At 50.6% G+C, this 11,608-nt stretch overlaps 1 protein-coding gene across 7 annotated transcripts in view; it reads left to right on the forward strand.

The window, feature by feature from the left end:
* Arhgap23 (Rho GTPase activating protein 23) overlaps nucleotides 1-11,608 on the forward strand; it is a 104,050-nt gene that overhangs the window by 57,500 nt on the left and 34,942 nt on the right. For all 7 annotated transcript variants that reach the window (XM_029569441.1, XM_029569439.1, XM_029569440.1 and 4 more), the window contains 4 exons: nucleotides 1,230-1,373; nucleotides 7,466-7,780; nucleotides 8,932-8,993; nucleotides 9,206-9,336. In XM_029569441.1, the coding sequence (XP_029425301.1) occupies nucleotides 1,230-1,373; nucleotides 7,466-7,780; nucleotides 8,932-8,993; nucleotides 9,206-9,336 (652 nt within the window). The remainder of the gene's footprint in view (nucleotides 1-1,229; nucleotides 1,374-7,465; nucleotides 7,781-8,931; nucleotides 8,994-9,205; nucleotides 9,337-11,608) is intronic.

Raw genomic sequence — 11,608 nt, forward strand, 5'->3', positions numbered from 1 at the left:
GAGAACATGAGGGTGAGATAAATAGACTGAAGTTTCCAACCTAGGACCCAAGAAGGCAAAGGATAGAGATGGCAGTGACTACAAGTCTCTTTGTTTCATTTTGAGATAGACCCTCATGGTGTATCTCAGGTTGGCCTCAAACTCATGATCCTCCTGCCTCAGCCTCCTGAGTGCAGGAATTACAGACATATGCCACTGAGCTGCACCTTCAGCCTCACACTACTTTTTGATTATTTATTTACTTTTGGGGACAGGAGTCTTATGCAGTCCATGTTGGCTTCAAACTTGCTATGTAGCTGAGGATGACTTTAAACTGAACTTCTGATCTTCCTGAATGCTGGGATTATAGGCATGCACCACCATACCCAGCTTATGCAGTGCTGGGGACAGAACCCAGGACTTCCTGCATGCTAAGCAAGCACTCTATCAACGGAACTAAATCCCCAGTCCCTCTTTGATTATTTATGAACTGCAAAGGCCATCTGGATTTCTTTCTTTTTTTTGTTTTTGTTTTGTTTTGTTTTTTTTCTGGAGACAGGGTCTCCCTGTAGCCTTAGCTGGCCTGGAGCTTACTGTGTAGACCAGGTTGGCCTTGAACTCACAGAGATCCACTTGCCTCCCTCCTGAATGCTGGGATTAAAGGTGTGCACCACCACGCCTGGCTTCCATCTGAATTTCAAACCTTCTATATCTTTGGTTAGCTTGGCATCTTTAAGATATGGCCACCTGACTCCCCCTTTATCACTTCCTCAGCTTATTTAACTCTCCCTGGACATGTCAGCTCTGAAGCCAGAGTTCTGTTGACACTATCACTTCCTCTGTTTAACTCCTTGTGGACATGACTACCTGCTCTACTCACTTAGTCTTTGTTGATGTTCCCACTTCCCCTGTTTACTTAACTCCTTACTGACACAATCGCTTCCCCTGTTTCCTCAATTCCTTTATGGCTATAAAGTTGAAGGAGGGTGCAGATTGGCTTTCCCAGCGTGGGGAGGCATATGTTCCACTGGCAGGTTAGAGCCTTTCCTCCTTTCTGGCTTCTCCAGTAGGTCTCATGACCCCAACACAAATGGTCCAGAGAAGACAAGCAAGGCCCATGAAGTCACAAACACATCAGAGTACAGTGCAGACACACGCCAAGCCCGTGTGGCTGCAAGTGGTCCATGGGGTTCTTGAGATGGTGGTACTGTGGGAGCCACCCTAAATTGCCCTGTGCTTTCTCCCTGCAGTCTTTAGATAGCTGGGGCACCTCTGAAGATGCTGACGCCCCCTCTAAACGACACTCAACCTCTGACCTCTCAGATGCAACCTTCAGTGATATCCGGAGAGAAGGCTGGTTGTATTATAAGCAGATTCTCACCAAGAAGGGGAAGGTAAGGTGGGCTGAGGACGGAGCTTGGGCTGGATGGAAGCTGGCTCTGGCAGAACTCTCCAGCTCCTCTTATACCTACCCTGTAGCTTCTGGAGCCAGAAAAGAAGCAGCTTGGGCAGTAGTATGAGGAATGAAGGTTAGATACCAGGAAGAGTTTCTTGAGGAGGGGGATTACAGAACTCTTGAAATAAGAGGTTAACAAGAGAGGTGCTCCTTGCTGTGGAAAGCATGCATCAGGTTGTCTTTGGAATCCTGAGCAGATCTTTCCCCAGTGACCCTGAAGATGGCCATTGGGGCTTATGGGAAAAGAACAAGACCAGGGCTATGCTGAGGACCAAGAAGGAAGCAAAAATAATTTTCCTAGGACCTTGTAGGGCTTCCAGGGTACAGACTTAAGTGTGAGGGCAACTGAAACCCTTGGGGCTCTTCAGGAAGGTTAGAACTTTCAAATGCCTGTAAGGCTTCCTGAGGTGACAGAGAGGGGCCCTCCCTGCAGTGAGAAGACCAGTTAAGAAGCTACCACAAGATCCAGGTGAGAGACACTGGCCAGCGGGAGTTGGTGAGGAGGGGTTGGAGGGGAGGACGTGTAGGATACTGAAAAAAGGGTGGGACACTAATCCCCCAAGCATGAACTCTCGTGCCCTGGGCAAGGGAGAGGGAGCAGAAAGGAGGCAGAGTAGTTTTGACAAACCTGGCTTTGACTCTTGATGACATGGTGTGTTGCTTGAAGGACTTGGCCTCTATTGCCTGTGACTCATTGTATGTAAGGCAGCTGACTAATGTCTTTTTCCTAAACCTATTGCTGGAGATTAAAAGAAATGGTCTAAGTTAGGGGTGTACTATATCAGATTTGGTGGGACAGGCCTGTAATCCCAGCTACTTGGGAGGCTGAGGCAGGAGGATAGAGTTCAATTCAGGACCAACCTGGGCAACTTAGACCCTGTCTCAAAATAAAAAGTGAAAAGAGGGCTGAGAATGTAGCTCAGTGGAGTGCTTGCTTAGCAGACTTGAAGGCTTGGTTTCAGTCCTCAGCGATACACACACACACACACACACACACACACACACACACACACACACACAGAGAAGAAAGTAATATTCCTTGTGAGCTGTGCCTATGGCTCAGTGGCAGAGCTCTTGCCTAACATGTGCAGAGGCCTGGGTTCCATCCCCAGCATTGCAGAAAAAGTAGGGAAAGTGGAGGTGGGGGTTACCAGCATGTGGCACTTGGGGACTGCTGCTTTTCTGCCTTATTCTCACGGGTGACCCTCAGTATCTTGGGGGGATGGCTCCAGGAATCCCTGAGGATACCAAACTCCATGGATGCTCAAGTCCTTTATATAATATAGATTAGTATTTGCATGCAGCTTACGCAACCCTCCCATGTACTTCAAGTCATCTCTAGATGACTTGTGCTGCCTCATACTATGTAAATGCTATGTAAATAGTTGTTATCCGGGCTTGTTTATGGACTGCTGAGAAAAAAGGTCTGTACACTTCAGTAAAGATACAGGGCTTTTTTTCCTTGAGTATTTTTGACCCTGGGTTGGTTGATTGTGGATATCAATCAGATACAGATACAGAAGGTCTTGTACCTAGAAAGAATGAGCTTTCGAAAGTCAGACTTTGAGTTCCTTCACAGCCATTCATTATCCTATGCATGACTACGGGTGCCACCTTAACTTCCCTGAGCCTCCCTTTTCTGATGTGAAAGATGGGCTACGTGGGGTGGAGTCTTGGCTGTGTAGGCCAGGCAGGACTGGCAGTCAAGTTCAGCAGATAAAAAGCTTCCTGCTTGGGAGGGTCTGTTGAGTTTCTAGGCATTTAGGGTAAGAGAGAAACCAGTGCAATCCTGGGGTTGATGACCATAGAGAAAGTGCAAATTGTCACTCAGTGACAGGTGCACTGACTGTCAGAACAAATGTTCAGGGTCTCTGCAGGATAGGATTTGGGGTACCTGGTAGGCTGAGACATGAAGAGTGTAGGAGTTTGTAGCAGAGAGGGAACAGGAGGATGGAGTGACTTGGGGGAGACCCCCACATTGAGGGCCAGAAGTCAGGATTCCTGGCGTACAAGAGGTAGAAGGTGAAATGGGAGCTGGGTGCCCAGGGAGCTTCACTTCCAGGGGCCCAGTAGGGGATGGAGTAGGGAGGTGTGCAACCTAGGAGGCAAGTATGTCTGTGACAGGAGGAGCAGTGTCATTGCTGTTGTCTAGGTGATCAAGGTCCTGACATGGGACCAAGTACTGTTTGGAGTGATTCTAGGGGAAGGGTGGCCAGGCTGGCTGATGGCTGCTGGAGGCTGAGGAAGGTGGAGGATGGGCTGAGATTCCTGGCTTCCTGTCGTAGGCTGGCAGGGGGAAATCTCTCTTGAGCTGCTGGCTACTTGAGGAGCAGTTTTGGGGTAAGAAAGCTCTGTTGGAGCTGTGTGACCCCAGACATACCCTGGCTAAGGACCTGTGGATAGAGTCTCGTGGGTATAGCACTCAGGGAGGCCCACACCTGGGGAACACCTTGGTTCATCAGGTAGGCATAAGTACCTGTGGCTTCAGGTACACGGAGAAGGAGAAGACAAGGATCCATAGAGCCTTGACAGGGAGTAGGGCCTGGGGAGGTGAGGCTGGCCGGGAAACTAAAAAGCCAGAAAGATAGCAGTTACTCCAAAAAGGGTAGCCTAGGAGGGGTACATGCTATGTGAGCTGAGCAAAGCACAGGGAGCCCAGCGTGGACAAAACCCTCTAGGTCTGTGGTTGAGTCACTTGAAATGTTTCTCCTCCCAGGGAGACTGTCCTCAGCTTTGGGTGACCTTGGCAGCCCAACTTCAGTGTTTCCTGGGCAGGGACATTAACCACTTCTGAAACATAGTACTGGGGCATTCTTGCTGGCCAAAACCTGATGTCACTTGTCCCCTTGGTGCTATGGCCTGGGAGCTAGAGGAAAGGCCCTGGAGTTAATTGCAGGCCCTGGGTCTGGCCAGAGTCCTGTTTGATGGTTTGGTGTCATCAATCCTAGTAGTCTCAACCTCTTTCTCCCTCTCCTGGCCTCAGCCTGCTTCAGAGACCACTGACTGCCAGGCAGAGGACAGGCAGCCAGAGCTAATGTGTCAGGGACACAACTATGGATACCTGCTGCTTAACTTTCATTTTACAAGCAAGTCCTAGAGAGAGGGTCTTGACTAGCTCAAGGTCATCTAGCTGGTTTAGTCTCAGAGAGGTCCTTGGGGCCCCCTGCTAATACCAACATTGTATAGCAGGGGTCTAGTTGTTAGGACTGGTTGGCACTGTCTTGGTCCAGCAGCTCTATGATGGTAGACTTGGCTCATACCTTGGGATCTACCCTAAGGGGGCCAGGTACTAGCTGCTTCAACTCTGCCCTCTGGAGGGACCTAGAGCTCCCTCCCTCAGGATGCAATGTCCTTACTCAGGAGTAGCTGCTGAGTACTGTGCCCAGCTCTGGGCTTGGAGCCCCTGCCCCAGCAGCTCACCATGTGCTGGAGAAACTCATAGCCAGGGTGACTGGAGAGTACGGGGCTATCGCTAAGGAAAAAACAGAGGTACCTAAGCAAGGATTGATGATGATGACCGGAGTTTTGATGTGAAGGGCCAGAAGGAGGCAGCCTCATAAAAAGGGAGAGAAGACAAGCACTCAGAGGGCCAAGGCAGGAAGATCAAGAATTCAAGGCCAGTCTGAGCTATATAGCAAAGCTCTGCCTCAAAAATAAAGGGGGGGGGGGCTCAGGGCTGGAGAGATGGCTCAGCAGTTAGAAACACTGGCTGTTCTTACAGAGGACCTGGGTTTGAATCCCAACATCCATATGGAGGTTGACAACCATCTGTAACTCCAGTTCCAGAAGTTCCGACGCCTTCTTCTGTCCTCCCCAGGCACTGTAGGAGACAGGTGCACTTATCTGGGCATAACATTCATACACATAAAATAAAAATTAATAAATAGGGCTGGAGAGATGGCTCAGTGGTTAAGAACACTGGTTGTTCTTACAGAAGACCTGGGTTTGAATCCCAGCACCCACATGGCAGCTAACAACTGTCCGTAACTCCCAGGGGATCCAACAGCCTCTTCTGACCTCTGTGAGCATTGCACAACATGGGTGCATTTACCTACATGCAGGCAATACACACGTACACATAAAATAAAAATAATAAATACAACTTTTAAAAAATTAATAAATAAAAAACAAGAGCTGCACAATCTAGCTCAGTGGTAGAGGGCTCTCCTGGCGTACATAGGCCCTGGATTTGATTCCTCAGTCCACCAAAGAAGAAAACAGGGAGAGGGTTGGCTACATTACTTGGCAAGTAAGGGTGCTTGCTGCTGAACCTGATGACCTGAGTTCAGTCCCTGGGACCCACATGATGAAAGGAGAGAACTGGCTTCCACAGGTTGTCCTCTGACTTCTATATACGTGCTGTGGAACATGCACACACACAACTCTTAAATAAATTTTTAAAAAGGGGGAAAAGGAGCCGGGCGTGGTGGCCCACGCCTTTAATCCCAGCACTTGGGAGGCAGAGGCAGGTGGATCTCTGTGAGTTCAAGGCCAGCCTGGTCTACATAGTGAGTTCCAGGACAGCTGGGGCTACAAGGAGACCCTGTCTCAAAAAAAGACCAAAAATAGGGGGAGGGGAGGCAGGAGGAGGAGAGGAACCCCAGGAGAAGGAACAGTGAGTGCATAGATCCTGAGAAAGGAAAGCTGTGGCCCAATCATTGCCAGGCAAAGGCCCAGGAACTTGACAGAGTGAGGAAGGAGGGATATGAGTTTGAAGAGGACCAAGGCAGGACTTCATTTTGGTTCACGGGCTCTGGGCTCTGTGAGAAGGGAATGTGTGAGCAAGGGAGAGGTAAGCTCTCCTTCATCTTTAGAACTGACAGTGAAACTATTGGCTAGAGAGACTGAGGCAAGGGGGCCTGGGAAGGTCAATGCTGTTGTCCAGGTGAGGTGTTAATGAGGTAGACAGGATGGCAGCAGCTCAGGTGGAAACAGTTGTGACTGCTGATGAGCTGCATGGCAAGGGCAACTCCCAGGTTTCCCCGCAACTGGGCGGATTGACTGAGCTAAAGAAGGCAGTTGGGATGGTGGAGAACAGGTTTGAGGGCAGAGTCCCATACTCTGCCTGTGGAACATTCAGAAGTGCTGAGCAAGCCTTGAGTCATTCCAGATTGGGCTGCAGCCTAAAGCAGGCTGGAACTGTACGTTTGGGAGTTGCCATCAGCAGATGTTTAAAGCCACAGGTGTGGGTGGTGTCCTGCAGGAGAGCCCAGGACAAGGCCCTGGGGGCCTTATTCTGATGGGCAAGTCTCCTTCCTTGTTGCCTGTTGGGCCAGGGCTGATTCTGTCTTATGGGGTGCTGTCCTAGGCCTCTACTGCCTAAACCCCTCCCACCATGTCTCCAGACAAATGTTTCCAAACATCAGTTTACCCTAGGTGTAGAGGATGGGCAGAGGGCAATAAAGGGGCCCAAGAGAGTCAGAGGGAGTGGGAGGAACCCCACAACAATGGGCCTAGATGTCCAGAGGCATTGGGAGGGAAGGCTGGTGGTGTCAGATGCAGGGAAGGGTGAGAAGCAGCTATTGGCTCTGGCCACGTGATGCTTCTGGATGACCCTGAGATTGGCTTCTAGACAGGGGATGCCAAGTGGAGTCTTCAGTGAGAGGCAAGGAACTGGGGAGAGTAGCTCCCTAAGAGTGTTGGCAGCCCTTGGCAGCACAGCTTTGTCGAGGAGGGCAGGACATGGGGGCTACTGTGCACTGTGAATAGCTTGGTGAGAATTTCATGTAAGGGGCACTGTGCTGACCCGGGCTTGTGTGCCTTCTCCTGTGCCTGCATGGCAATGCCGGCATTTAGAGTGGGAGGAGGTTGGTGGCCTTTAGGGGGTTGAGTAATAGGTAGAGAAGTCTGGGCGAGTGAGCCGGTGGGCTGTGGACAGGAGGTTGCCCAGGAGAATGCCGGGTAGTAGGGTGGGCTGGGATCTGTCTCCACTGCTGTCTATGGCCTGCTGCTTCTTAGCCTCAGGTCGGGCCCTTGGCAGGCCTGACTCTCACCTCTGCACTGTGTCTCCCACTCCGTGTCTCCCTGCAGAAAGCGGGCGGCGGCCTGCGCCAGTGGAAGCGGGTGTACGCCGCGCTGCGGGCGCGCTCGCTCTCGCTGAGCAAGGAGCGGCGGGAGCCCGGGCCGGCGGCGGGGGCTGCGGCGGTCGGCGCAGGTGAGGACGAGGCGGCGCCCGTCTGCATCGGCTCCTGCCTGGTGGACATCTCCTACAGCGAGACCAAGAGGAGGCACGTGTTCCGGCTGACCACCGCTGACTTCTGTGAATATCTCTTTCAGGCTGAGGACCGGGATGACATGCTGGGCTGGATCAGAGCGATCCGGGAGAACAGCAGGGCCGAGGGCGAGGTGAGGCCCGAGCCTGTGCCCAGCAGGCCACCAGGGCAGGACAGGGCAGGACAGAGCAGGGTGGGGCTGCCTCTAGCTGCTGTGACCCAGTGCCCGCTCTGAGCCTCACTCACTCTCCTAAAAAACAGAGCTCTTGAGAGTTCACCTTGCAACTGCCCACCAGGGTTTGGGTGTGAGGACAGACACATACACAGTGGCTCCAGGGCAGCTAGCATCCTCTGGGTTCAGTGGCTAGCAGGAACAATAACAGCCGCATTAATGATTGTAATTACTGTTTTTGTTGGGACCGCCTCAGGCAGGCCCTGGCCCAGAGAGGTGAGCTGGCAGGAGCAGGGTGGCCAGTGAGCTGCCCCTTCTCAGAGCTGTGTCAATACTGTCCTGAGTCAGGGAAAGAAACACTGGCTTTGATCAGAGGTTAGAGGCTTGGTCTTTGGCAGCAGATGGGCAGGGGCTGAGCCGAGCGATTTGGCAAGGGCCTGGGGAGAACTGAAAACAATGGCATCCCTCCTGGTGTCTCCAGAGAGGGAGGACTGGGTCCCTGCACTGTCCTCTTGGCCAAACCTGCACAAAGGTCATTTGACACACCTCCGCAGTTAGGTGGGGGCCTGGGCTTGGAGGCTGGTGTCTGCCCAGAGGGCAGTGTGGCTGGGCTCAGTCCAGGTGGTACCTGGAGAGAGACATTGTCTCGTTCATTTATAGCCCCTGGATCTCAAACCTAGATGGGGACAAGCCCTTTCACTGGTGGGGCCCCACCTTCCTGAGGACAGCATCTTCTCACTGCAGGGAGGGACATACTTGGTTGCGTGGCTGTCAACTTATTGCAGCAGTCGCCTGTCATGGATGCGCCCTCTGTGCCTCCCAGGATTAGGATGAGTGCTACATGCATAGTTCTGAATCACAACCCTGATGTTGCTTTGTCTAGCCTCCATCCCCACCCCATGCTTATTTCTGAGGTGACTGAGGCTCAGAGATGTTAGGTGGCTTACCCAAAGTCACACAGCAGCCCAGGGAGTCTAGCCTTGGCCTTTATCCATCCAGGGTCTATACTGTCCACCTGGTGGATGGAGACAAGGCTAAGGCCCGGGCCAGGGAAGAGCCCTGGTAAAGTGGGCTGTGCGTACTGATGTGGCTCTTCTTTCCTCCTGTTGCAGGACCCCGGCTGTGCCAACCAAGCTCTGATCAGCAAGAAGCTTAATGATTACCGCAAAGTGAGGTAAGGCCCTGCTGTCCTGGAGTAGCCTATGGTAGGGTGGGGATCCTAAGGGGTTGGAGTACCCAGGCAGAGACCATCCTACTTGAGGGTCTCCAGTCCCCAGACATGCCTGGGGGAATTAACTGCGGAGGGAGGACATGGAAGCCAGGGAGGCTGGCATGCTGGACTACCCCAGATGAAGACCCCTCCTCTTCCCTTTTTCCTCTCTGCAGCCATAGCTCTGGGCCTAAAGCTGATTCCTCCCCAAAAGGCTCTCGGGGCCTGGGGGGCCTCAAGTCTGAGTTCCTCAAGCAGAGTGCAGCCCGTGGCCTCAGGATTCAGGACCAGCCTGCAGGGAGCAAGGGTAGGAGGGCCATGTGTACAGTGTATGCTTGTGCTGGGCTGTGTGCCTGCCTGTGTGTACCCAGGGTTACTCTGTATGTTCATGTTAGCCTACAAAGGTCTGGAGTCTCAGGGTTTCAGGACTTTTAGGTTTCTGGATCCTACTTCCCCTCTATGACATCCTTATTGGATAACCCTCTGGTCTCTGCTTGTAGCCCTTTGTGATGAGAGGCTCAGTCTGGGGGCAGCCCCCATCTTTACACACTTTGCGCTATTAGAAAGTGCTTCCTCAGCTGGAGAGATGGCTTAGTGGTTAAAAACACTTGCTATTCTTCCGTTAGTTCCTAGCTCCCATGTCAAATGACTCACAATGGCCTGTAACTCCAGCTCTAGGGACACCTCTGGCCTCTGTAGGCATTTGTACTCATATATACATACCCACCCATCCACAGCATACACATATTTTTTATTGATTTTTTTTGTGTATTTCATACATAAAATCATCTTTATACCCTCTTCCCCCTCCCCTTTGGCACCCTTCCATAGCCCACCCCCCTACTGGAGTTCATACAGTCTGTCATTTGTATTAAGGCCTATTATGTACAGTTAGTGTCCCAAGATTTCCCTCGCTGCAAGTTCATCCACTGGGATTTACTCAGCCTATCCAGAGGCTCTCCTTCCAAGAAGATTAGCTCTTCCTCACCCAGAAGTAATCAGTTGCCAAAAATTCTTTGACTAAGATTGGGGCTTGCTGTTCATTTCCACAGTTCTGTGCTGGGTTTTTGTCTGCCTAAGTTTGCATGGGTCTTGTACATTTTGACATCATTGCTGTAGGTTTGTATGAGAAGGGTCCCAGGTGCCTATGTCCATGTAGAACTATTTCCATGTGGTCATACACTTCATCCCTGGGCCATACAATCTTTCCACCCCCTCTTCTGCAATGGTCCCTGAGCCTTGAGTGGGTGGACCTCAGTATAGGAATCCTGTCCAAGGACCCACACTCGGCCAACTCTTATTCTCTGTGTTTTGGCCATTTGTGGCCTTTTGTGTTCCTGGCCCTCTGTTGTATGAGGGAGCTTCATTGATGATAATTGAAAGATGCATCAGTGTTCTCTTCATCCCTTATTCTATGTTCCCTGAGTCTTAGGTGTAGAGGTTGCATCCTAGATGTGCCACTTAGGTTTGGGCAATTCACAGAAAATCTCTGTGTGTGACCAATGGTGTAACTCTGTAATAGTCTTTGTCTGTTGAAAAAGAAGCTACTTTGATGGGTGATGACTGGGATACTTGTCTGGACATGTAAGGATCCATATTTTGCATATAGTTAGAAATTATATTTGTACTGGGATATGAGAGCTTTGGGGTTTTCTCTAGGATCTATGATCTCTCTGGCTATGTGTATTTGGCTAGGTTTACAGTACCAGATATGAGTTTCCTCCCACTGAGTGGGCTTTAAGTCCAATTAGGTACCTATTGATTACCCCCAAGATAAAAGTGCCACTACTGCACCAATATCATTTGCTGTGCTGGTCATTGATATGGTTTTTAGGCCTTGAAGCTGGGTTGGACCATCAATTGATGTTGTCCCTTAGCAGCTTGCATAGTGCTCTCCTAAGCTATGAGAACTAGCCTTCAGCGGAGGTGGCTTCTAGGTCAATTCCAGCTCCATTGCTCCAAATCCTGTGTCCAAAGTATGTCCTGTCTTCAGCAATAGGGTCTTACCATCAAGTTCTGGGAGACAATCAAGGACTGTGGCAATAACGTGTGTAATTTTGGGAGTCTCTTAGACTAACCTAGCCACAACTCAAAGGAAGGTTTCTCCTGCCTGGCACTATTTCTTGTTATGTAATCTTCACCTATACTCACACACTCATGTAAAGATTAGAGATGTTGTATGTGTAAGTGTAATTTTTCAGTAGGTTTTTGGACTAATACAATTCCCTCTGGGGTTTGTTTTTGGGTTTTTTTTTTTTTTTTTTTTGGTCTTTTTGAAACAAGGTCTTCCTATAGCCCCACCTGACCTGGAACTCCCTATGTAGACCGAACTGCCCTTGAACTCACAGAGATCTGCCTGCCTCTGCCTCCCGAGTGCTGGGACTACAGGCGTGAGCCACCATGCCTGCCCTCCCTCTGTTTTTTTTATACTAGCTAGGCACTGTTTATGTCTCCTCCTTCTCTCCTTGTCTTATCCTTCCTCCCTACCCTTCCCATTTAGTGTCCCCCTTTCCCCCATTTCCTCCTTGATAATTTTTGACATACACATCTTTTCTTTTCTTTTTTCTTTCTTTTTTTAA

Source organism: Nannospalax galili, unplaced genomic scaffold, assembly GCF_000622305.1.
Source record: "Nannospalax galili isolate Female #2095 unplaced genomic scaffold, S.galili_v1.0 scaffold1382, whole genome shotgun sequence".
In the NCBI taxonomy this organism is placed as follows: domain Eukaryota; kingdom Metazoa; phylum Chordata; class Mammalia; order Rodentia; family Spalacidae; genus Nannospalax; species Nannospalax galili.